General features: G+C 40.8%; 1 protein-coding gene across 5 annotated transcripts in view; it reads left to right on the top strand.

Moving 5' to 3' along the window:
• FAM131A (family with sequence similarity 131 member A) overlaps positions 1-27,726 on the top strand; it is a 114,166-nt gene that overhangs the window by 42,563 nt on the left and 43,877 nt on the right. For 4 of the 5 annotated variants that reach the window (XM_077487747.1, XM_077487746.1, XM_077487749.1 and 1 more), the window contains exon 2: positions 25,415-25,539. The exons of the other annotated variant lie outside the window; for it this stretch is intronic. In XM_077487747.1, coding sequence (XP_077343873.1) covers positions 25,415-25,539 — 125 coding nt within the window. The remainder of the gene's footprint in view (positions 1-25,414; positions 25,540-27,726) is intronic. 5 annotated transcript variants of the gene reach the window in all.

Genomic DNA, 27,726 nt, shown 5'->3' with positions numbered 1-27,726 from the left:
GAACTAAAATGGAAATCAAATGTCATTCAGCTTGAATTTGAATGCAGAAATTGACACCTTTTGGTAGTTATCCACATTGCACAAATTTGTATGCAGTATACTGGCAAAGGACTCCAAATGCCCTACTAAAGTATATGTAAATACAAAGATCCAGTGCAGCCACGATACATAAAGTATACTGTAGGTATATACACTGCAGTGTTTTAGACCTAATCTTTTGCAACTCCTTTCCAACTAAATGTAAAGCCCAAACTAATTTTACTGATCAATTGCAAAAGTTTATTTTTCAGTAGGAGAATCATAACAGATTTCATTTACCAGCTTTACCTGCTGGTAAATGAGCTGGAGGACAAGACTGTAAGGCCTCATGCACACGGACGTTTTTACAGCCACTTTTTTGAGCTTTTTTTGCAGCTTAAAAACGGCTGTCCATGTTAGTCTATGGCTTCATGCCCACCTAGGCGTTTTTGAGCTGCAAATGGCATAGGCGTTTTTAAGCTGTAAAAAAAAAACAGGACCAGTGCGTTCCGTGGCGCAGAGCTAGAGCTGTAAAAACGCGAATCGCGCAAAAACGCGCAACATATTTTCTTTGTTTTCTGAGTGCTATAGCCAAGAGATATGTTTCTTTAAAAACGCTACTTAACGCTAACGCTAAAAAAACGTGCAAAAACGCGCAGAAACGCCAATGCAAAACGCGGTAAAAATCACGTTTTTTAACAACGATTTTTTCAGGCGTCGGAGCTAGCTTTGCAGCCAGTTTTTTAAAACGTCCGTGTGCATGAGCACTAAAAGACAAAAGACATCCAATAACTGAATACATAATTTGAGTATTAATCATACACCTAAATACTAACAATATTTTACATAAAAATCCATAAAAAGGATGAATTGCCATTTAAAATGTACACAAGTTAAAAACCAACATTCCCTTTTAAACAAAGTTCTATATTTTCTATACATATACCCACACTACCTTGGCAGTTCAGACCTCAATCTATAGCTTGACTAAAAATGCTGAGAAAATCAGCACAAAATGCAGCAGAAATCCACATATAGTACAAAGAAATTATAAGAAAGCACACCAAACTCCTAAATCCCAAATGATGACAAACTTACACTAAACAGATTAAAACAAAACAATATTTTATTGTTAATAATTCAGAATACTATGTTAATTGTAGTGAACACTGCGAAAAAGTGATTAAGGCCACAGAAAATATAGACAATCATTCAGGTAAGAGAATGAAAGTGATTGAAAAGACTCTAAGATTCTATGCATGAAGGTAAAAAACCTTCTGTGTCCTGCCTCCTGAATGCTTACCTGAGCCTCCTATCAATCCAGTGATGTGCACAAAAGTCTTGGCTGTCCTGGGTGTCTCTCTCATTAGCTGAGACACAGCAGCAGAAGCCATTGGCTCCCACTGCTGTCAATCAGCCAGTGAGCCAATGAGGAGAGAGCGGTGAGCAGGGCCGAGCCATAATGCTATGGCTGTGTTTTATGGATGCAGAGAGTGTGTCTTGGGAACAAGTGCGCATCAGTGCCCCCATAGCAAGCAGCTTGCTATTGGGGGCACTGGTCAAGGGTGAGGAGCTAGGAGCACCGGCGGGGGACCTGAGAAGAAGATTGAGGCTGTTCTGTGCAAAACTACTGCACAGAGCAGGTAAATATGACATGTTTGTTAAAAAAAAAAAACAAAGCTTTAATATTTGTCGTATGGATACACACAAATAGATACAGTGGATATAAAAAGTCTACACACCCCTGTTATAATGTCAGGTTTCTCTGATATAAAAAAAATAAGACAAAGCTAAATCATTTCAGAACTGTTTCCACCTTTTTAAGGTGACCTATAAACTGTACAACTCAGTTGAAAATCAAACTGAAATATTTTAGGGGGGAAAAGTAAAAATAAAAAAAATAAAAAATAATGAGGTTGCAGAAGTGTGCACACCCTCTTATAACTGGGGATGTAGCTGTGTTCAGAATTAGGCGATCACATTCAAACTCATGTTAAATAAGAGTCGGTACACACCTGCCATCATTTTAAAGTGCCTCTGATTAACCCCAAATAAAGTTCTGCTGTTCTAGTAGGTCTGACAGTTTCTTATGGCCCGTACACATGATCTGAATATCGTATGAAAACTGTTGTCTGAGGAAGAATCGTATGATTTTCGGATCTTATGTACACTACTTTCAAGAGCCGATCACAACAGTTCATCAGATATTATTCGATCAGACAAGCACAAAAATTTTCCTCATACGATACCAGATTTTCGTTTAGTCAGTACAGTTGTTGCCTGAAAATTAATACAATACAAATACATTATAACACATGATATCACTTCCGATTTATTTATTTTTTATTTTTTTCTGTCGTACAAGAATTTTTGTGACTTTATTTACCTATTTTTTAATTTATACTTTCTTCTTTGTGACTATTAAGCGAAAAAGGGTGTACAATCTGTTGTATGATATTCGGATTGTGCCATTAGACCCCTTTCACACTGGAGGCGTTTTGCATACGCTTTAGCACTAAAATAGCTCCAGTAAAACGCTTGAAAAAGCCTCAGCTGCAATCCCAGCTCAAAAAATACACCGCTCCTAAAGTGCCCCTGCCTATTGAAATCAATGGACAGCATTGCAAACCGCTGGCAACGCGCTGCTGCAGCGTCGCTTTTAACCCTAGCATCCAAAAAGCGCTGCAAAAACAACGGTAAAGTGCCGCTAAAAATAGCGCCCGGGCGCTGGCAATGTGAAAGTGCCCTTAGTCGCATCCTTCAGCATAAGCCATGGTCTGCAGAGAGCTTCCAAAGCATCAGAGGGATCTCATTGTTAAAAGGAGGATACAAAAGAATTTCCAAGGCATTAGCTATACCATGGAATACAGTGAAGATAGTCATCATCAAGTGGAGAAAATATGTCACACCATTGATATTACCAAGAACTGGACGTCCTTCCAAAATTGATGAAAAGACTAAAAGAAAACTGGTCAGGGAGGCTGCCAAGAGGCCTACAGCAACATTAAAGGAGCTGCAGGAATATTTGCAAATTTTGCAAAAACACATCTGAAGTCTCCCAAAAACAGGTGGGAAAATGTGTTGTGGTCTGATGAAATAAAGGTTGAACTTTTTGTGACAAACATATCTTTTGGAATTATGGCTAAAAATAACACTGCACATCACCAAAAGAACACGTTGCCCACAGTGAAGTGTGGTGGTTGCAGCATCATGCTTTGAGGCTGTTTTTCTTCAGCTGGAATAGGACCCTTAGTCAAGGTGGAGGGGATTATGAACTGTTCCAAATACCAGTCAATATTGTCGCAAAACCTTCAGGCTTCTGCTAGAAAGCTGAACATGAACGACCCAAAGCATGCATCCAAATCAACAAAGAAATGGCTTCACCAGAAGAAGATTAAAGTTTTGGAATGGCCCAGACCTGAATCCCATTGAAAATCTGTGGGGTGATCTGAAGAGGGATGTGCGCAGGAGAAGCCCTCGCAATCTGACAGATTTGGAGTTTTTTTGCAAAGAAGAGTGGGCAAATATTGCCAAGTCACGATGTGCCATGCTGATAGGCTCATACCCAAAACACTGAGTGCTGTAATAAAATCAAAATTTGAGTATTAATCATACACAGTTTTGTTTTACAGTTTTTATAGGTCACATTAAAAGTGGAAAAGTTCTGAAATTATTTATCTTTGTCTCTTCTTCCTTCCTTTTTTTTTTTTTTTTTTTTTTAACATCACAGAGATTTAGCTTTTTCTTATTTTTTACATCACAGAAACCTGACATTTTAACAGGGGTGTGTAGACTTTTTATATCCACTGTGCATAAGCAAAGGTTGTGTCAAAGTGGCAGAAGCGTAATGATTAAAGAAAAATAAATGATGTACATAACTTGCAAGTGAGTAGGGGAAGAGATGATTTGCCTGACAAATGTTAGGAAATTTTAAAGATCCCATAACAACACATATGAGGGCTGGTTTCTCAAAATACTAGTTAGACCCCTATTCAAGCAGTGGCATGGTGGTTCAAAAAAGTGGATCATTCTAGCTGTGTGTGTGTGTGCGTGCGTGTGGGTGTGTTTTTTTGCGTTAATGGCACAGTGGTTTACAAAGCGTTGAATGCACTAAATCAGCATGGCTTTCAGGCAATCACACTTTTAGGATTATGTCAGCAATAGCAGACTACGTATTACTTTCGTACAGGTTTCCTGGAAACCAGGCAATCAAAATTTGGTCCTAATTCATAAGCTAAGATCCTCTTAGGAACCCATATATATATATATATATATATATATATATAATATAATATATATATAATGTATATATATATATATATATATATATATATAATATATATATAATGTATATATACAGATTCAGGGAATCCTGTCCTATAAATCAGTCTGTTAAAATCTAAAGTGGAACTAAACTCTCACAACATTAAGACCCCTTTTACACTGAAGGTACTTTTTCAAGCGTTTCTAGAGCTAAAAATAGCATCTGAAAAGTGCCTCTCAAGCCTCCCCAGTGTGAAAGCACTGGGGCGGCGCACTTGCAAGACAGAAAAAAAAAAGAGTCCTGCGAGAAGTGTCTTTGGGGCGGTGTGGGAGCGGTGTATACACCGCCCCTAAACTGCCCCTGCCATTGAAATCAATAGACAGCGCTGCCAAAGCACCTTCTAAGCACTTCAGCAGTGGTGCTTTTTCAGGTGCTTTTAACCCCTCCTTTGGGGTTAAAAGCGCCCTGCTCCCGCACGCACATCGCTTGGGTGGTCTGAGTGTGAAAGTAGCCTTAAGCCACGTACACACGATGAGACTTTCTGACAGGAAATGTGTGACAGGCAGTTGGCAGAAAATCCGACCGTTTGTCCGCTCCATTGGACAATTTCCGCATGCAGATGTTGGATGGCAAGTTTTAAAATTTTCTGCGGACAAATGTGTGTTGTTGGATTTTCAGAGCGCGTGTACACAAGTCTTTAGGACAGAAGTACAAACATGCATGCTCGGAAGCAAGGACAAGCCAGAAATGGTCTTGTAAACTAGCGTTCATAATGGAGAATTAACATTTGTGACGTGGCAAATTATGAAATGTTGAAATGCAGCGCACAGATAATAATGAAGCTGCTTTGCTGGTGATACTGATGCAGTTATTGGAAACAAGTTTTCAAAGGCTTTTTTTTTTTTTTTTTTTTGTGATATCAACAATATTATTATTATACTTTTTTTTTTTTTTTTTTTGGGGCAAGTTACCACAACACCATTATTTTGTTTTAAGATCAAAGATACAACTATTTTGGAGTCCCATGTCAATTTTACATTGTATTTTTTAAAATGTAACTGCCTACTCCCAAACTGTAATTTTGAAGTAAACACATTACAATTATTATTCTACGCAATTTTTTATTGTGCATTAAAAAAAGAAAACAAATTAAAATTAAACCTGCTATCTGCCAATAGAAGTTAACCAAAAAGTGCATTCTATGCATCCAAAATATAAAAATGTATCAAATCATTATTCAACCAAAAAATAAAATAAAGCCTCATGCATGTGTCCTGCTTCGCTTCTTAATATAGGGGGTCAACAATACCAAGAGTTGGTGAAAGCAGAGATCATCCAGAGATCATTCCAAAAATCATCTGGATAATTCTCCTGGAGCTCCCTCAGCAAAAATATATGACATAATTGGTCACGATTAATAAAGCAACCAATTTTTGGTTCAAGAACTCCTCCTCCTGTTCCTGGACTAGACTGGACTTGGGTCAAAGCAATAACTTCAAGGCCAATAATAAATAACACATTATCTCCTCCGATTCCGCAACATGGCTGGTTGACGAATGGCTGTTTTTAGAAACAAATTGAAAAGCGCTAAATGAAAAGCGCAAAATGAAAAGAGAATCAACACTCACCGGACTTCTAACACAAAATTAGCAGGAGGAGCCCAAAGGGTGGCACTAAAAAGCTGAAAAAACACGTAGTATGTCACTATGTTCGTGTTTGTTGGCTGACGATTCCTTGCCGTTTGTATGCAAGACAAAATCCAGGCACACGCATTCGGACAAAAGTCTGAGGTTTTGTCTGCAGGAAAATCCCATCGTGTGTACGAGGCTTATGAACTGATCTACATGGATATTTCATTTTTCGGCACCCTATTTGCCCCCCCTTGGCCCCTGCAAGTCCTAAGCCACTGCTCCGGGGTCAGACGCTCTCTAAGACTTTCAGCCATGTGTTTTGTTTGATTATATTTGGAGTTGATTTACATGTATCTTGCATCTACTCCTAAAGTGCAGTCGTGAGCCATGAAATGCATTGAGTTACTACGTGCAATGCGCTCTTGGATATAATCTGACATACTACCATGTATTAATATTTGTACTTCATATGTTACGACTATTTTTTATGACTAGAAATGGGGTGGGAACTAAAAAAATATATAATATAATAATAGATAATATTATTATTATCTCTCATTTCATTTATCATAAATCCATTCATTATTTTTAAGTAATGTGGTGTGTTTGTGTGTTTTTTTAATTTATTTTTTTTAATTTTTTTTTAACTGTGGTTATTTTATGGAACTATGAATTTGCAATCATGTACATGTATTACTATTTTTATATGTGAAAGTGCCTAATTTAAAGTCCCAGGACGATTTGGCATTTTCTACATATTTATTTAGAAATGAAGGCACATCACTTATGGTGCTACAGATCACATTTATTTTCATTGATACTTTTTTCCAACTCGGTAAATCTGTTTTTTGAATTTTTTTATTTTTTTTCCTGACTTGGTGGTGTTTATATCTTTCACTTTGGATGTTATAAGTTGCACTGAGTGAATACAGCTGGATATAACAAAAACAGTGTCTGTCTTCATTTCAGGCTGAAAGCAACAAAATGTGATTAAAGGTGGGTGATTCTTTTCTATACCCACTGTATACCCTTTGCAGCATTGCTTGCTTGTTTCCTTCTTTTTTTTTTTACTTGTTTGAATAAAATCTCTTTATTTTGTATTAGCATTATTGTTTGAGCATATATGTCTACAAAGTTCATGGCTACCCATGTTTGTCTATGATGTATGTTATTTTAGTTCAATGTAATATGTATTTTAATATTTTTCATTTCTTTCAAATCAAATGTCATTTTCACTGTTTCAACTTCCACATTTTCTATTTGCATCTTGTTTTTATCTTTTCACGAGACATTGCATTCACTCAATACACTCTTTGTGGCTTGTTGTACTTAATTATATGGTGCTAACATATACAGTCAAGGACTTGCCATTCACAGCAGTGTTTTCCCAGGGCCAGCTTAAGCAGTGTTAGGAGGCAGATCCAGCACTGGTCAAACTTTTAAGCAAACTGTTGACTAATAATTTCAGTTCTACAGTCACTGCGGCACCTCTAACACAGATAAACTTGAGTGCCAATAGCAATATACAGTACTGTGCAAAAGGTTTAGGGCCAGTTTACACCAGATGCAGTTTCGTGCACTTTTTTTCTGCATTAAAGAGGAGCTGCACAAAAAAAAAAAATATTAAAAGCCAGCAGCTACTAATATTGCAGCTGCTGACTTTTAATAATATCACACTTACCTGTCCCAGGTTCCAGCGATGTCGGCGGCAGATGACGAGCGATCGCTCGTCTCGCTGCAGCCACCGCCGCCATCCTCTGTCAGGGAATCGGGAAGTGAAGCAAGAGGGCTTCACTGCCCGGTTCCCTACTGCGCATGCGCGAGTCGCGCTGCGCTGGTTCCCCGCTGTGTCTCTGGGAACTGTGTGTTTCCCAGAACACAACGGGGGGGGCGGAGCCATGCGGCGGTGGGCGGAGCCATGCGGCGGTCTGGCCGGAAGTGGGTGCAGATACCTGGATTATCCAGGTAACTGCACCCCCCTCCCCCCCGAAAGGTGCCAATTGTGGCACCGGAGGGGGGAGGGATAATACTAGCGGAACTTCCCCTTTAGGGTGAAGAACCGCTTTAAAAATGCATGCACAGTGTTTTCCATGTATTCCAATGGCTCTAGTTCACACCATGCAGTCAGTTTCCGGTGCAGAAAACACTGTGTGTGCATTTGCGTCTTGTGTGAACTAGCACTTAGGCAGGCATGAAGAAATGCTATAAAGTAGGCATGGTTTCAAAAATATTTTAATTCTTTTATCAATTTACAAAATGCAAAGTAAGTGGGCAGAAGAAAAATCTAAATCAAATCAATATTTGGTGTGACTATCATTTAGCTTCAATCCAGCATCAATTCTTGGGTATGTTTCACATGGGCTTAGGTTTGTATAAGAGCAGTATGAACAGCAAGCTGACAAAGCATTTAAAAGCTTCAACATACTTTGCAGAGCTTTCAGCGAGTTATCATTCAGCTCTAGTTTGAGGATAAAGGATTAGTCTCGTATAAAGATTAACCAATTATACCAAGCAGGTTCTAATGATCATCACTTTCATATGTGGGTTGCAACAGTCATTAACTTAAACTGAAACAGAAACGGCTGTGTAAAGGGCTTAAAAATGGGTGAGGAACAGCCAAACTCTGCTAGTAAGGTGAGGTTGTCACAGGTCATACACCATGGCAAGGCTGAGGACAGCAACAAGACACAATGTAGTTATACTGCATCAGCCAGGCAAGGACTTCAAAGCAGACTGGGGTTTTCAATATATGCTGTTCAATATCTTTTGATGAAGCACAAAGAAACAGGGAAAGTTGATGACCGTAGACATAGTACTTGGTCAAGGACACTTGATGCAGCAAATTAAAGACACATCATACATACTTCCCTTTGACATCAGAAGTTGATGTCCAGCAGTGCCATCAGCACAGAACTGGCAGAAACCAGTGCGACCCAGGTACACCCATCTACTGTCTGGAGAAGTCTAGCCAGAAGTGGAAGATTCATGGAAGAATTGCAGCCCAAAAAAAAACATACCTCCTAATGTGGAAACAAAACTAAGCACCTCAACTATGCATGAAAACATAGGAACTGGGGTGCAGAAAAATGGCAGCAGGTGCTCTGGACTGATGAGTCATTTTTTTTAAATAAAAGGGTTTCTGTATTTAAAGAATAAATAAACTTCAGTGAAATATCACTTCAATAAATGTGACCAATACACCAGTGATATAAGATACAAAACCAATACTGGTGACTAGCAATGACATCATCTAACCAAAACCATATAATAGATGTCACAGCATACATGCTAACCAAACAGCAAAATTGGGGAAAAAATTATATGAAAGATAAGTGATATCAAAGCACCAGAGCTTCAAATACCAATGTTCATGACCATTTGTAGATGATGAAGAAATCCAAAAAAGTCCAAAGTTAATATTGTAGCATCAAACTTGTCAAACAAATGTGCAAATAAGTCCTTAAAACATCCAAACCAGTGTTTGATCATAATCACACATGATATCTTGTCTGTGCTCCACTGCACTCCCTCCCATAGAGTACTCCACCACCATACAAATTGGACACTCACCTTAAACCATGATCAATAGATATGATATAGGTCTCAAGCACTTTATCTAGAAACCAAGATGTACCCTCCACATTGAAAATATTTCTTGAGCTTTCCTTGAGTTACTTTATTCACAAAATGTGAATTATTTGGCTGTAGCTTCAGGCAGTTTGTTCACTGAAGGGCTGGAGAGGAGAGCAGTACAATGAGTGTCTGCAGGCAACAGTGAAGCATGATGGAGGTTCCTTGTAAGTTTGGGGTGCATTTCTGCAAATGGAGTTGGAGATTTAGTCAGGATTAATTGTGTCCTCAATACAAAGAAATACAAACAGATACTTCGACCCCATACACACTATACAATGTTTGTTGTTTGATTTCCTTTAGAGTTACCAAAACCATGTAGTGCAAGGGCCTACCTGATTGCATACAAATTGAAACTCTCTTAAGGTTTGACCTCCATATTATATGGTTTTGGTAAATCTGAAGGAGGAAATCTACAGAAAATTGTATAGTGTGTATCCAGCTTTATCCATCATGCCACACCACCAGGGAGGTGTGTGATTGGCCCTAAATTTGTTCTGCAGCAGGACCACAACCCCAAATATATACAGCCATTTTCATTCACTATCTTCAGCTTAAAGACGAGCAAGGTGTCATTGAAGTGATGGCTTGGCCCCCACAGAGCTCTGATCTCAACATTGAGTCTGTCTGGGATTACATGAAGTGACAAGGATTTGAGGCATTGTACATCTGCAGAAGATCTGTGGTTAGTTCTCCAAGATGTTTGGAAGAACCTACCTGCCAAGTTTGTGTACCTAGAAGATTTGATTCTGTTTTTGAAGGCAAAAAAGGGTCACCACATTTTGATTTGTATTTCACTTCTGTTCATTTAATTTCCATTTTGTTAATTGATGAAGATAAACTAACATAAGCTATTTCTGAAAGCATTCTTAATTTACAGCATTTTTTCACACCTGCTCAAAACTTTTTCACGTACTGTATGTCTCTGAGACTTGCTGACATACATGAGCCTGTCCTTTATTCAAACGCCAGCCAACAAGTGGATTAAAAGTTTACAAATGATCCTGTTATTGGATATACTTTTTTAAAAGCAAGTTTTTTAAAATGCTTGGGTCTCTTCATTAAGCCTGATAAAGTGCTGAATCTGGAAATGTGTTGCCTGTGATTGCATTTCAGTATAGACAGCCACTTTAAAGAATGGATATTCTGCTAATAGAATTATTCCAATACATTACTGACAGGTAATGGATATTTATTAATGGGATATTTAGATGTAAAATGTATAATATCTATTATAGCGGACTAGAATCTAGAATATAGTCATATTCAGTACATGCAAAGAGAAATTACAATGTGCAGCGTTGAGTGACACATGACAACCAGTCAAAATCGGTGCAGGATGAACTCTAATTTAGCCATTCTGGCTTGGCTGGAAGGATAATGGGCAACTGCAAAAAAGCTTCTGCTTTGTGAATCTTCTGGTTTAGGTCAAATTGTTGCTGGGGTCTCCCCCCCCCTTTTTTTTTTTTTTTTTTTTTTATGTAAGATTTTTGAGAAAATGTATCTACGTTCCTTAGGAATTATTGTACCTGCATTACCTTTTTACTTTTGATGGATTGCCATTAAAGGGTTCGATCACCTTTTATGACAAACACTAAAGTGCAGGCAAGGGGCCCCAGTAGGTGGTTGAAAACCACTGTGAACAGAGTAAAGGCCTTTATCTTCCCTCAAATTGCAGGTGTTCTGTGCAGGCAACCCTGGTCATGTCAATTGGGATGCAGCGGTCGCACTGACACTGCTATTAATTTGACATCTCTGTGAATTTGCGACTCTCAAACGCACACTGTCTGCATTTGGGGCCATTCAGCCACATGTGGCTTTAAGCCAACTGCGACTTTCATAAAACCTGAGGACACAATCTTGTATTCTGTGTAATCAGCATCTTCCTGAATACAGGCCCAGATAGACCATACACTGAGTAAAGTCAAAGCCATGATGTCATTGCTCATCCACAAATATGCACATGTAGAGTGTTCCCCTGAACACATCTCAATCATCCTCCCTTCGCATTGAATTGTAGGAAATCTAGTTCTCCTTATTTATCCTCATATCCCATTGGGTTGTGAATTGAAGCATAGAATTGTAGAAAATGTAGTTAGATCACGAGCGCTGAACTACTGTGCCAGATCACATGGACTGCAGAAATTTAATTTTAAAGGCATAAAGCAGAACTAACCCTTTAAAATGTCATTAAACCCAGACTATATGCTATATAACAGTGTTCGTAGTCACAAACCCACTAAACATTTGTTTTGTGTAAAGTGAAATATAGCTGGTTGATTTTGCCTTCAGCTGTCCCTCCCATTTATTCTGTGTCCCCATTGCAGCCTGAGATTTGTGTAGACCCACTGATGTCCTCTACTGAGCATGCTCCAGTTTCAGTTCACTTCCAAGCTCTTCATTACCTCTTTCCCCTTTTAAGTGGGCTTTTACACAGTGGTAAATGATCCTCTTCCTTCCTCCTCCTCTTTCCTCCTTCCTCCTTCCTCCTCCTCCCTCCTCCTTCCTCCTTCCTCCGTCCTTGTCCTCGTCTTCTTCGTCTTCGTCCTCCTCGTCTTCTTCGTCTTCTTCGTCTTCTTCGTCTTCTTCGTCTTCGTCTTCTTCGTCTTCTTCGTCTTCTTCGTCTTCTTCTGCTAAACACTATGGGGGCAGAATATAGTATGCTAATTATTTACACTCACCAAGAATACCTTTTCATATAAATCCATATTAAATACATCAAATGTAGTGGCTAAAACCTAGAAAGGGAAAAAAAAGCCTTGGATGATGCCTTCTGAGAAAAATTAAAACTAGTGTCAGTCCTCTTTGACTCTGTCTGCTATTTACTTAAAGTGGAATTTTAGTCAGAAAATGAATTCCTGCTAGATAACTTCAGACTGGACCCTTTTGCAGGTATATCTATGTAAAATATTAAAAATGTCTATACTGTTTAAAATAGAGTAATACACTGTCTCGCCCTGCTCTGCACATGCTCAGTTGCTCTAAAGTTTTAGGCACTGCCCAGTTTGTAGAGGCAGATCTGCTGACAGCCTTAAAGCGGAATTAAACCCTCCTATCCTTTACAGTAAAGGAAGCTGCTTCTGTTTGATCTGCAGCTGCCATGCTGATCAGTTATAACACCAGCCATTTGATGGTTTGACAGTTTGGTTGAGGATGCAAGCAAATTTGACAGCAAATCCCGGCATTCCAGGAATGTAATGTAATTTTTTTTATTTTATTTTTATAAACTGTTAAATCAATAGGTTTAGTTCCACTTTATGATTTAGTGCTGTTCAGGGGCTCTGTGTTTCAGCCTCCAGCAGGAAGAAACCGGAGCAATACTGAAGGCAATTTACGGCACATACTCATTTTGATAGCATAATTATTAATGTGGAATGTATGTTCCTTGCTAAAGAACTTTATGAAGTTGTTACGGGTTAAGTTCTTCTTTATTAATGCACAAAAATACATATTTGATGTTCAATAAAGATTTACAGGAGGCTGTTTTTTGATATTTTAACATTTGAGTTGCTGTTCTGAAAAGCTTCTCTTTTGTCATGTGACTGTCTGACCAGCCCTGACTGGTGCTGTGTCAGACTCGTACTACAGAGAGCATATATCAGCAGAGTAATAGAAGCCCATTTCAAACATCTTTCCCTGCAGATGCCAATCAAGGAAAGAAAAAAGTTATAGCGTCTACAAAATAGGGGATAGATTTATGGCATTTATTTTATTATTATTATTATTTTTTTTTATTTTTTTACTAGTAATGGTGTTGAGCTGTGATTTAATTATGGCAGACAAGTCGGACAATTTTGACACATTTTTGAGACCATTGGTATTTTTACAGCGAACAGTGCTATAAAATTACATTGATTACTGTAAAAATGTCACTGGCAGGGAAGGGGTTAACACTAGGGGGCGATCAAGAGGTTAGTTTGTGTTCTAACTAAAGGGGGAGGGGACTGTGTAGGGAAAAAGATTGCTGGTCATACTCTGTATGACCAGACAATGTATCACTTCTCCCCTCAGAGAACCGGAAACTGTTTTTACACTCACAGATCCCGGTTCTCCGTGTGCACCGAGCGATTGCGGGAGCCCAGCGGGGATCACGACTGCCGGGAAACTCGCATCGACTCCGTGGGTGAACAGGGGGCACGCGTGCGCCCCTAGTTTCCACAGGGTGAAGCGACATTGCATAACGTAATTTCGCCCAGCCGAGCCATTCTGCCGCAGTACAACTACGGCTGGTCGGTAAGTGGTTAAAGTGTTTGTGACAATGTAAAACAACCTATTCAGTTTGAAATGGAGGTGAAGGGGAGCAAAGGGTGCGGACAGTTGCTGAGGCTGTCCTCTCTCTCTCTCTCAAACCAAGGTAAATTGCTTGTGGACTACCCCGGTACTGATGGACAATCAACGTCAATAAGAATATCACTTATTACATATAAAACAAAATCAACATACCAATAAAAAGAGAGATTTAACCTTACAGTATACAATTACTCGTAGGTTTTTCCCAGAAAGAGATATCTAGTAATGGAGTTATCCTCCATAGATTAAAGATCCTCTACCAGTGGCGTAACTAGAACCTTCAGGGCCCCGATGCAAGAAACCATGAAGGGCCCCCCTGAACCCCAGCCAGGCCCTTCCCTCCGAGTCCAGCGGTGGAACTCCAGGGTGTGGTCACAGGTATGACCTTTGTGAGCCCTGTAGTTCCACCACTGGTATCAGTAGTTTTTTTATTATTTTTATTTTTAGGTGCCCCATTGGGGGACTGTCCCTAGGCAGGATGAGGTCCCCAGAAGAGATGAGGTCCTTTTCTCCAGGGCAGATGAAGTTACTGCCCCCAGGTGAGAAGGGGTCCCTGTCCCTAGGGGGGGTGGGGATCCCCGTCCCCACATGAGAAGGGGTCCCTGTCCCCAGGGGGAGTTGGAGGGGGTATGTAATGGTGTGTGGGGGATAGGGTCCTCTCACTCACCATGACCAAGCTGTAGGCCGCGCACTCATCCATGTTGGCCTGGGCTCCATCCAGTGTGCTGGACAGGTGATCAGCATATCTCCCAGAAAGACCTTTCATCATCTGTGTATGACGGGGAGGAGGGGGGCTGGCAGACAAGCCTGCAGTGTCCTCCTGGAGACGGCTGTCATAGGGCTGCACTGCATTTGTGTGCTTGAAGTTTGTTTACCAGGGAGAAGTATGTAGTGCAGTGTGGGCCAGACTCGGTTGGGGGGGGGGGGGGGAGGGAGGGACTCTGGCTGGGGAGAACAGAAATCAGACTGAGCGGCACTGCATGGAGCAGGAGAGGGGCACTCTGAGGAGCTGGCTGAGGACACAGGTCATGCGGGGAATGCACAACTAAAGAGCAGCCAGTGCGATAGTTGAGCATGGAGCTCTGCTAGTCACCCACCAGCCACCCATGTGCATGGTGCACTGGTACCCCTAGCTGCCTATGCTGCTGCCGGCCATATGTAGAGGGGGCTGCATGGGCCCCCTGCATCACAGGGCCCGGTTGCGGTTGTGACTGCTGCACCCCCTATAGTTACGCCCCTGTCCTCTACTAGTTGCGCGGTCTTAATGCCACTTCATCAGGAAGAATAATCTTTAAAAACAAGTAATTTATTTCGAAAATACAAGGTATACAAAAGTTAACAATCGTACAATGAGCCTCAGCAACGGCCCGCATCCTCTTTCCTCCCCTTCACCTTTTATATAATTTTTGGATGATGGTACTTTTTATACCTTGTAGGACCTAATGTCTGAGGCTCTACTCAAAAATGTAATTATCAGTTTGAAATAGAAATGAAAATCAAAACATTTGTGTATAGATATATAAAAAAAAAAAAAGATTTTATAAATCCCCTTTATTCCTTTTTTTTTAATAAGTGATCATCTTCCCTCTGTTCTTAGCTGCATATGAGCAAAAGAAAGCTGCTCTATTTGTGTGGGGGGAAAAAAAATTATATACATTTTGTTTGGGTACAATGTTGCATGACTGCAAGCTTTTGTGTCCAAGGATTTCACACTGCAAAGACTCTTCTCCTAAACTAGTGACAGATATCCACAATACATGAATTTATAGGTAGTAAGCTTTTGCCAGTCTGCTGGGAGAATAGACATAAGTTGAACATCATTCTTTGCTGAAGCCTTCACTGGCTGAGAATAAATCATAATAAAGACTTATTTCCACGAGCCACTCAGTACTATTGTTTTATAGATGTTGTCCAAGATATGGTTTTCTAGGTAGTAAATAATGCTGTTTTCTTTTCTTTTCTTTTTTTCTTTTTTTTTTTGTAACGTGATTTTCAGGCACGGCGCACAACCTAACTAGTTTATTATACACAATTTATATAGCGCCAACAGTTTATGCAGCGCTTTACAATGTATAGGGGGGACAACTCAATTACAGTACAGTTCAATACAAATGGTACGGGAGGGCCCTGCTCGTAGAGCTTAAATTCTAAAGGGATGGGGTGGTACAAAAGGTAATAGATGCAGAGAATGATTTCATAAGGGGGGCTCGGGGACAGTTGTTAGGTGGGTGTGGGATAAGCTTCTCTGAATAAATGAGTTTTCAGGGATCTCCTAAAGGTAGACAGGGTAGGAGCTGATCGGATATACTGGGGCAGAGAGTTCCAGAGGATAGGAGAGGCTCTGGGGAAGTCTTGAAGTTGAGCATGGGTGGAGGTAACAATTATTTAAAGGAATTCTACAGTAAGAATTTAAATTGAGCCTTAAAGTGTATACGAAGGGCATGGACTTCCTGCTCAGTGCTTTAGGTTTTCATCCAGACCTAGCTGTTTGCTTGTGCTGCCTATTCTCTATTCTCTTTGTTCTCTGGGAATCTGAGGATCCCTTTTTGTTCCCATGAAGCCTTACCCACCTCACATATGAGGAGCTTTGTGAAATCTGTCTTCAGGATCTTGATTCTATAGTCAGAATTGCAATTAAGCCTTAAAATGTATACAAAGGGCATGGACTACTAGCTCAGTGCTTTAGGTTTTCATGCCTAGCTGCAGTTTGCTTGTCCTGCCCATTCTCCTTTGTATTTTGGGAATCTTGTTCGTATGAAACCTCACATATGAGGAGCTTTGCGAAATCTGTCTTCAGAGATCTAGTGCTATTTCTGACCTAAGTATAGCTGTAGTGTTTTCTGGATGGCATTATCAGTTCACAGATTGACTTCACTTATTGTCTAGCAACAGGTGTGTGTGTTTGTTTTTTAATAGCATCTTTTTTATATCTTCTGCTCTAGTCTTTTTCTTATTGCATGGCGTTGTTTTAAATGCATATCATTTTGTCAGATTTCCTTCCTTTATTTTAAGCGGACTTAAACGAAAAGAACATGCTATCTGTGTTTTAGTAAATGGTGAATCTTAGAATGACAGGTAAGTACTAGATATTTTATGATTTTTTATTTATTTTGTATATCAAATGCATTGGCCGTTTAGACTGAGATTTATTAAAATAGGAGGGGGATCTTCTGCGTTAAGACCCCTTTCACACTGGTTCATTTTGCAGGCACTACAGCGCTAAAAATAGCGCCTGCAAACCAACCTGAAAGAGCTGCTGCTGTGTCTCCAGTGTGAAAGCCTCGAGGCCTTTCACACTGGAGCGGTGCGCTAGCAGGATGGTAAAAAAAAGTCTTGCTAGCAGCATCTTTGGAGTGGAGGTGCTTTGTGGTTGGTTTTAACCCTTTCTCGGCCGCTAGCGGGTAGTAAAACCGCCCTGCTAGCGTCCAAATATCGCTGCAAATCTGATGGTAAAGTGCTGCTAAAAATATGGGTGCTTTACCACCAACGTACCTCCCGCCCCTGTGTGAAAGGGGCCTTTAGAGTAAATATTCCATGAAAGAATATGAGGGTTGCCATTGCAAGCCACCTTCTGCAACAAATGTTAGAGCCATATTACCTGATTGCATTCAGGTTCCAGGTCAGTGATTAAGATGGTACTGAGATCAAATGATCCACATGACGGCTAGGCAACTATTATTTTTAGTGGTATAACCATTTAATTTGCATTAAAGGGATAATATAATGTAGTAATGTAACATGAGCTAAAGTAATGATGTTTTTTTGTTTTTTTGTTTTGTTTTTTGTTTAAATAACAAACCTGTTATACTTTAATTGCTCTATACAGTGGTTTTGCACAGAGCAGCCCAGAGCCTTCTCTTCTCGAGTCGCTTGATGGCACTCCTGGCACCTCCTTTCTGCTGAGTGCTCCTAAAGCAAACTTGCAATGGGGGCACCCAAGCAGCCTCGCTCCCGAGCCACTGCCCTGCATGTCCATTCACACACAGAGCCATGGCTTGACCCTGCCTCCTCTCCTCATTGACTCACTGGATGTGATTGACAGCAGGAGCTAATGGCCCTCGCTGCGGTCTCAGCCAATGAGGAGGGAAAGTCCCCAGAGAGGCGAGGCTCTTGTGCACATTGCTGGATCGTGATGGAGGTCAGGTAAGTATTGGGGGGGGGGGGGGCGGGGGCTGCTGCACACAGAAAGTTTACGTTTAATGGATAGATTAAAAAGAAAAAACTTGCCTTTTAGAACCACTTTAACTCAGTCCCTGGTTGACACTTGGATGATGGAGGAGGAGAAGCATCATTACTGTGCTCTATCCTACTGTCAGCAAGCTTACTGTATGCACACATGCATTGCTGCAGAGTTCAAACTGCTTAGAGTGTTGCTGTACAGTAGATTACAGGAGGCTAATAAAATGTACTACTAGTGGCATTTAAAAACATTTTCACAATGAATACATAACTTTGTAAAACTGAACAAATACATATCATTAATTGATGTGTTTTTATATCTGCCCGGAGTTTAGTTTTAATAATCTGGTTCTGTAAATATGTCACAAAGGGGATCGTAATGGTAGGAGGTCTTCCAAGATTTGTCTCTTGTGTAGAAACACTGGGCATCCATGGAAATTATTTTAAGGTCTTGGCATCTATGCGAAACACATTCTATCAAAAGTGAAGGGATGTGGAATCACTCGTCTCTTCTGCATTTTCTGCTCTTTGTTTTCCTTCTATTGCCATCTTTCTTATCCAAAACATACTCTTCCTCTTATGTTATTCTATGAAGGAGAACTCCAGGCAAAAAATAATGTTCTGACCTGTAGTAGGAAGCAAAGCCTTTATCAGACAACATGCTGCTTCCATGGATCCTGAAAAATACAACAGCCATTAAAGGATAACTGAACTTATGCTTCACACTGAGGCAATTGAATCAGATAACTAAATCTTGCACAAGGGTAAAGACGAGACCGCTCAGCAGAAGTAAGTTTTCAACCAAGCAGAAGCTGCATTTCCCTTGGCCTTCCTGCTGCTCTAGTGTGAAATGGGAATATAAGTAGCTGGGGGGCTGTGCAATCTTGACTATGGTCTGGAATATCACAGACCTGGTCTCCTTATATGCCAAGCACATGCTTGTGGTTTACATACAAGGGGTAAAGAACTGAAGGGGTCTCAGACTGACCATTTTTAAACTTTTGCTGCTTCAGGTAATATCTTATCCTTATTCTTGATAAATACTTAGACCAGCCTTTTTCAACCAGGGTTCAGTTGATTTCTAGGGTTCCTCTAGAGACTGCCAGGGGTCCCTTGACCAGTAATGGATTAATCACCTTCATGTCAGGGCCCACGTAGTTCTGGCACCATCACCACTCAGCAGAAACTCCTGAGTGGGGCCACTGGAGCTTCTTGTATTTCTCAGGCAACTAACCACTAACCCCAATGATCTGTTAAATGAAAATTCTTTTCACTGACCACTAATGTAAGGAGCATTCTTCCCAGTGTCCCCCAATGTATGGGTGCCCTAAACTGACCAATATTTTTCACACAGAACATCACTGTAAAGAAGTGAGCCTGATTTTGCATTTTCCAGCTTTAGTAAATAAAGCCCATTGTGTACTTAAAAGTGGGGTATGCCTGTAATAGGCATTTTTCTCACAGACCACCAATGTAACAGGGCATTTTTTTTTCATTGACCACTAGTGCAAGAATACCCCTCTCCTATTGACTACCAATGTGGTGTAGATATGGAGCTAATGTATGACGACCTGCAGATATAATTATTTTTAGCAAGAGTTCCTTCAGACCTAAATATTTTAAGGGTTCCTATATGGTAAAAAGTTGAGAGGCTAATTTAGACTATTTATATGGCAGGACTGCAGTGATCCTTTTCAGTTTTTCCTTTTCCGAGCATTTAAATGTTGCATTAATATACTTGGGTCACAAAAAAGAGCAGCTATGCGCTTGTAAGTGCAAGTGTCCTTACTTTACAAATTTGGAGATAAGAAAGAGGGATACAGACTCGCACCTGCCATGCCCCTATATACTGTATGCTGCTGAAGAATTATTATGCACTAAATCAGGGGTCTCCAAACTTTCTAAGCAAATGTCAATTTACTATCCTTCTGGCTTTTGGGGGGCAGACTGTGGCGAGTTGGAGTAGAAAATGCCCCGGTATCAGTGCCCCATCATTGGCTTTATTGAAAGACCTGGTGCCCCATTGTTGATCTCAATGAAAAGAATAGGGCCCCATTAATGTTGTCAGTAGGGGGAATAATACCTCATCATTGGTTTCAGCTGGTGGAATAGTGCCCCAATGGCCAGAGAAAAGCAAGCAAATGACTACATCTGGCCCCTGGGCTGCAGTTTGGAGAACATTGCTCTAAATAATTGCTTAAATTAAATGTGCTTTTTTTTATCTCTGCCTTTACTTTGTATGCCTGCTTATATGACCTGCTTGGTGTACTACAAGACTTTGAATAAAGTTAGGAGCTATGAGTGCCTGTACCCTTCTAGTGTAGTCTCCCTTGACACATGTGTAATGCAGAGGCTGGTGCCTATAAGGCAGGGGTAGGCAACCTTAAAGATGTGGAGATCTACCTGAACAACATGGGAGTAGTCAAAAATCACCAGGCACAGTGTCATCCAGCGTTGCCTCCTCACACCTGATATAAACCTCTAATTGCTGTAATACTCCTCCCAACCTGATTTAAACACATGATTGACGTGCAATGCACGCCAATCATGGGTTTAAATCTGATGGGGAGGAGGCAACATATTGCCTCCTCCCCACCTGTCAAACACACTCCCTACTACAGCTCCAACTTTACAAGTATTCCCTCTACATTGCACTCTGTTTGATGGTCTGGAATGGCAGGTCAGCAAGCTCAGACTGTGATCTACCAGCCACCTGGCTGTGATGTACTGGTAGATCGCAATCTACAGTTTGCTGACCCCCGCTATAAGGAGCCCAGCATTTAGGTTGAGTCATTTGGAGGTTGCTATGAAGACCAGGGGTGAGACTATCTGTCAGCTCCTTGACAGCAGCAAAACCAGTTACTTTTCTCTTTTTACTCTTTCCTTTCTAACCTGGATGCTAGGAAAACCTTTACTGGTGATCCTGTATTCTGACCAGACTTCCACTTTAATCCTCTTGGCATACAGTTCTGTTTTGAAATGAGATATGTGAGGGGCTCTTGGACAGGCAGCAGTTCACCAGTCAGATAAAGTGGCGTGTTTTGTGAAGTATGTCAGTGACTGGATCGATGTTAACCATGCCAGAACAAAATATCTAAACTGTTTAGCTTGCAGCTGTAATCTACTCAGTTGTCAGTACAAGCTATCCTATAACTGTATAAGCAAGGGTTAAAACATAATGGTAATTTCAAGATAGGTGCTGCCATAGTAGGTATTTATAGTCTGCAAAGAGCCTTCTGTTGCAGAGATTTGAATTATATTTGAAATATGGCAGCAAGAGTTCAAGGTATTTTTATATTCTTTCATATGAAATATGCTTGCATTGTTTGTTTTTTTGAATACAGGATGCTGTAATTGTGGATCTGTTTTTGTTATTCAGCATGTAGACACACAGCCCTTGTCACCCAAAGCAATATTTCCCTACTAGGGTCATCTATTTAAACTGAACTGTAAGACTATTGTGCAAATTGTTTTATATGACACAACTGTATTTCTGCTAATGAGCAAAAATAAATGTGTGGCCAAACACAGGGAAAAGTTGTCTCTTTGCCTCTCTTGTCTATAGGCACAGGCCTGTTGTGCCTAATAGCCCTGGTAGCTGTCTCCAAATGTCTCTTGCTGCTCTCAGCAAAGCCTGTGAGACCAGGAGGAGTGGAAAAGAGCTGCTGCACTGGATCAAGAATGGACTTTGGGGGGGGGCTGCTATTGACATTATTTATTTTTTACCTTAATGCAGAGAATGCATTAAAGTGGTTGTAAACCTCTGACATACAATATGAACAAAGCATATCAAAGGCTGCTAAAAAAAAAAAAAGCCAGAACCGCTGTTCAGAGACCCCTTTCACACTGGGGTGTTTTTCAGGCACTTTAGCGTTAAATAAAGCGCCTGTAAAGTGCTTGAAAGAAGCCTCATCTGCAATCCCAATGTGAAAGCCTGATTGCTTTCACACAGAGATCCCTTTCACACAGGGGCGTTTTTCAGACGTTTTAGCTTTAAAAAAAAAAAGCACCTGTAAAGTGCCTGAAAGAAGCTGCAACTGCAATCCCAATGTGAAAGCTTTCACACTGAGGCGCTGCGCTGGCAGGGCGTCAAAAAAGTCCTGCAAGCAGCTTCTTTGCAGCACTTTTGGAGCGGTGAATACACCGCTCCTAAAGCGCCCCCTCTCATTGAAATCAATGGGAAGCGGCTGCAAAGCGTTTTTGGCAGCGGCGCTTTGTGGGCACTTTTAACCCTTTTATTTGGCCGCTAGCAGGGGTTAAAAGTGCCCCACTAGCGTTCGAAAAACGCTGGTAAAGCACCGCTAGTTTAAGCGGTGCTTTACAAGCGTTTTTCGGGCGCTGGCAGTGTGAAAGGGCTCTTAAAGCACTTGGGCTTTCACATTGGGATTGCAGATGAGGCCTCTTTCAAGCGCTTTATAGGTGCTTTTTTAACGCTAAAGCGCCTGAAAAACGCCCCAGTGTGAAAGGGGTCAAAAAGCAGCATAAAAAATGCTCATAGCGGCTCATGTTGCAGAAGAATTTGAGTTTATAGGCATCTGCTTTTATAAGCGTTTCTCTCAAAAAACAATTCGCCTCTGTTCATTTTTCACTATAATCAATTTACACTTGAAAACAGCAGACACTCCAAAACACAGAGTTTATGCATGTTTATGAGCGTTCATACGCGTCATGTCTTTCTTTATTTTATGCCCGAAATCTCCGCTAAAATGTGCAATTCTGATGTGTGTTCTTTTTTTTGGGGGGAGTGGGTTATGCTTGAAAATGCTTCTCTTCAAATATGCCTGTACAATTCTAATTTGCATAGTCAAATAAACTAACATGGAGCTGCTTATACAGGCTGAATAAAAAAACTGCCAGAATCCTGTATCGGCAGCATTTTGTGCCCTGTGTGTATGGACCCCTATAGGGATTATTTACTAAAGCTGGAGAGTGCAAAATCAGCCCCACTTTTGCATAAGAAGCCAATCGGCTTTCCGGTTTTATTGACAAAGCTTAATTGAGCAAGCTGAGGTTAGAAGCTGATTCTGTTTCTCTGCAGAGGTGAGACTGATTTTTCCCTCTCCAGCTTTAGTAAATAAACCCCTAAGTGTCATTTCTGTCTGCTGCTTTGTTTCTCGATCAGCATAAGTCACTTTTGGCACATTGTCCTGACAGCAAGAGAAAAAAGGTGACTGGAGGGAGATCCAGCTGATTAACAGCCTCAGCTCTCTTCCTATATGCTTTGGGAAGGGGGGTTGTGTTCCTTCTCTCCAATCCGCTCACAGAGTTCTCCTCACTGAGCTCTGCATTGTTGTTGTTTCAGCCCTCCACCCACCTTTTTCTGAACACTCAAACAAGTTTTCTAAATGCTGAACTTTGAATTGATGTAGAGAAGAAAAGACTACAGATAAACAGATACAGCTTATGCAGGAGAATTGGTTTCAACTGTGTATTACCTGAGCCCAGTCATTTCACTGGGTATATATAAGGGTTCACAAGCCCTTTTTAAGTTTTTAACCACTTGCTTACTGGGCACTTAAACCCCCCTCAGTCCCAGACCAATTTTCAGCTTTCAGCGCTGATGCACTTTGAATGACAATTGCGCGGTCATACAACACTGTACCCAAATGAAATTTTTATCATTTTTTTCCCACAAATAGAGCTTTCTTTTGGTGGTATTTAGTTACAGCTCGGAGTTTTATTTTTTGCTAAACAAACAAAAAAAGATGCAAAAAAAAAAAAATCATGTTTTAATAGTTTGTTATAAAATTTTGCAAACGGGTCATTTTTCTCCTTCATTGAAGTGCGCTGATTAGGCGGCACTGATAGGCTGCATTGGTGGGCACTGATGGGCTGCATTGGTGGGCACTGATGGGCTGCATTGGTGGGCACTGATAGGCATAGTTAAGGCGGCACTAATAGGCACAGATAAGGCGGCACCGATGGGCACAGATAAGGCGGCACTGATGGGCAAAGATGGGCACAGATAAGATGGCACGGATGGGTGGCACGGATAAGTGGCACGGATGGGTGGCACGGATGGGCACTGATAGGTACCACAGATAGATGGGACTGATGGGCACTGATAGGTGGCACTGATAGGTGGCTCTGATAGGCGGCACTGCTGGGCACTGATGGGCGGCACTGCTGGGCACTGATGGGCGGCACTGCTGGGCACTGATGGGCGGCACTGGGGTGCAGCACCTGAGGCAGATTTTGGGTGGCACTGTGGGTGGCACTGCTGGGTGGCACTGTGGGTGGCACTGTGGGCACTGCTGGGTGGCACTGTGGGCACTGCTGGGTGGCACTGTGGGCACTATGGGCACTGCTGGGTGGCACTGACAGGGGGGCACTTACTTTATTTCAGGATGGCACTGCGGGTGGCAGGTGGGCACTGGCAGGGGGCAGGTGTCCTTTTAAATTGCTGGCCGTGATCGGGACTGATGTCCCGAACACGGCCGCCGGCGATCGGCTTTTTTTTTTTCTCCTCGCGCTGTCAGCGCGAGGAGGAATACTAGCCGATTACCGGCTCCGTTTTATCACATGATCAGCTGTCATTGGCTGACAGCTGATCACGTGATAAGGGGTCGGGATCGACCCCTTACACGGATCGGTGATCAGGCGAGTCTCACGGACCTCAGGGGGCGCGCAGGCCGCTCGTAACCGGGACTACGTCAATAGACGTAGTCCCGAAAATGTGGGTCCGCGCTATTGCCGTCATTTTGCAATAGCGCGGATCCCAAGTGGTTAAAAAATAAATACATTTTTTATATATTATTATTTTTATTATTATTAGTATGCCTTTTAAAACCACTTTAAGATGTTCTTTCAAATAAGTCTATGTGTATCTTGTGTTTTTTTTCATACAAAATTCCCTCTGACTTACCAGTTTTGTAAAAAGTTGTGTCTTGCCAAATTCTTTCTAAGACTTTCTAAAATGTATGTGTAGTAAATCAGAATAATTCTTATAAACATCACAGAAGTCATTCTGTAAGCAGCGATAAATAACAAAGGATCCCAAAGGAAACAAAAGCTAACCGTCTCCAAAATGAAATAGCACTGTAGAAAAATTAAGTGTTAGTGGCATGCTTGTATGACAGGTTTTATACCAGAAACTATGTATAGCAAACACTTTTAATCACAGGTATCTTTCCAGTTCTGACTTTCAGACATTCTAAAGTAGTTTCTTCTTCTTTCCTTTTTATCTTTTTATCTATTTATTTATTTTAAATAAAAAAAGACCCTGGTTTGCTGCTTGTCTCACACTGAATTACACATATGCCATTACCAGATTATCACTAGTGATGGTTTCATTGCCTTATTACTATTCGTGCTGTCCAGTACCATGAGCACCCATCCACATAGTGTGGATGTTGCTGACCAGTGTTCATAATTGCTGACTTGTTCCTGCGTGTTCCCCCAGTGGAAGCCCTGCGTGTGGAGTGGCATGAAGGGAGGTGCAGTGCTGCCTTTTATCACCAGAAAAGGCCGTTCCTTCTAAGAAGGTTTAACCTGCAAGTCCCATCGGAGAGCCAGGAGTTCCTAGAGGTGACAAATGGTTTGCCTTGCTTTGATGCTTGGCCTCTGTTAATAATTAAGCACTGCAAGTTTAAGCCTTTTAACCCTGGCATTGTTGTGCATGGGCTAGCATGTTTAAGCTTTTGTTGGCTTATAATTTGATAGTGACTTGGAAGTATCTTTATGTAAACTGGGGAGAGGCCCATTAAGTCATTAAGCCACGGTAACATTTAACGCATGCTAAATTGTGCTTAAGGCATGCTAAAATGACATACAATATTGTTGCCTGATAGGCCACTTTAGGGCACTGGAAGTGTACCTACAATGCTTAAAGTTCATTTCTACTTTTGCAGTCAAGTTGGAAAAACTCACTTTGTATTTGTGGCATGTTCCAATTCACCCATTCACATAATCGTAACTGAAAAATAAATAATTTTTATATTATATATATACACTACCGTTCAAAAGTTTGGGGTCACATTGAAATGTCCTTATTTTTGAAGGAAAAGCACTGTACTTTTCAATGAAGCTAACTTTAAACTAGTCCTAACTTTAAACAAATATACTCTATACATTGCTAATGTGGTAAATGACTATTCTAACTGCAAATGTCTAGTTTTTGGTGCAATATCTACATAGGTGTATAGAGGCCCATTTCCAGCAACTATCACTCCAGTGTTCTAATGGTACAATGTGTTTGCTCATTGGCTCAGAAGGCTAATTGATGATTAGCAAACCCTTGTGCATGTTCACACATCTAAAAACAGTCTAGCTCCTTCCAGAAGCTACAAAACTGACCTTCCTGTGAGCAGATTGAGTTTCTGGAGCATTACATTTGTGGGGTCAATTAAATGCTCAAAATGGCCAGAAAAAGAGAACTTTCATCTGAAACTCGACAGTCTATTCTTGTTCTTAGAAATGAAGGCTATTCCATGCGAGAAATTGCAAAGAAATTGAAGATTTCCTACAACGGTGTGTACTACTCCCTTCAGAGGACAGCACAAACAGGCTCTAACCAGAGTAGAAAAATAAGTGGGAGGCCGCGTTGCACAACTAAGCAAGAAGATAAGCACATTAGAGTCTCTAGTTTGAGAAACAGACGCCTCACAGGTCCCCTAATGTCATCTTCATTAAATAAATGAATAAGGAAGGCTATCACTCCATTTTGCAAGGCCATGCCATACCCAGTGGACAGCGCTTGATTGGAGCCAATTTCATCCTACAACAGGACAATGACCCTAAACACACCACTAAATTGTGCAAGAACTATTTACAGCAGAAGCAGGCAGCTGGTATTCTATCGGTAATGGAGTGGCCAGCACAGTCACCAGATCTGAACCCCATTGAGCTGTTGTGGGAGCAGCTTGACCGTATGGTACGCCAGAAGTGCCCATCCAACCAATCCAACTTGTGGGAGCTGCTTCTAGAAGCGTGGGGTGCAATTTCTCCAGCTTACCTCAATAAATTAACAGCTAGAATGCCAAAGGTGTGCAATGCTGTAATTGCTGCAAAAGGAGGATTCTTTGACGAAAGCAAAGTTTGATGTAAAAACAATGTTATTTCAAATACAAATCATTATTTCTAACCTTGTCAATGTCTTGACTCTATTTTCTATTCATTTCACAACGTATGGTGGTGAATAAGTGTGACTTTTCATGGAAAACACAAAATTGTTTGGGTGACCCCAAACTTTTGAACGGTAGTGTATATGTATATATATATATATATATATATATATATATATATATTACAGAGCTTACCATTTTTGTTAGATACTGTTTGGAAACCCCAGCAATAAAAAAAAAAATCTACTTGATTCTCTTTGTTTATGAGGGGGCTGAGGAGCTTTTTGCTATAATTATCCGAGATATGTCAGCAAGGTACAGAGTTAATGAATTGTAATATAGATTTGAACACCATCTGACCTAACAATTGGTTAATGATTTAAAAGCTTGATTTCCCCATTGTAAGTTAACAAGAGGGAGCTCATCCTGTCCTAAGAATTTCCTTTGGGACAGACTTGGGCTGAACTAGCTGAAAAAATGCTTTCAGTCAGCCATGACATAAAAGGTAAGAAATATATACTGTATATTTTTCTTAAATTTTTATGTTCTGATGTGTGAATGGGAAACCCAAAAAAAGTGCAGTTTTCTCAAATTTGATGGCAAAAGAGGAATTACACTTTAAGTGTTACTAGAAGCTCGATGAATCAAAGCT

The sequence above is a fragment of the Lithobates pipiens genome, unplaced genomic scaffold (genome assembly GCF_037356315.1).
Source record: "Lithobates pipiens isolate NorthernLeopardFrog02 unplaced genomic scaffold, aLitPip1_a1.2 Scaffold_18, whole genome shotgun sequence".
NCBI lineage: Eukaryota > Metazoa > Chordata > Amphibia > Anura > Ranidae > Lithobates > Lithobates pipiens.
This window is presented reverse-complemented; position numbering and strand designations above follow the sequence as displayed.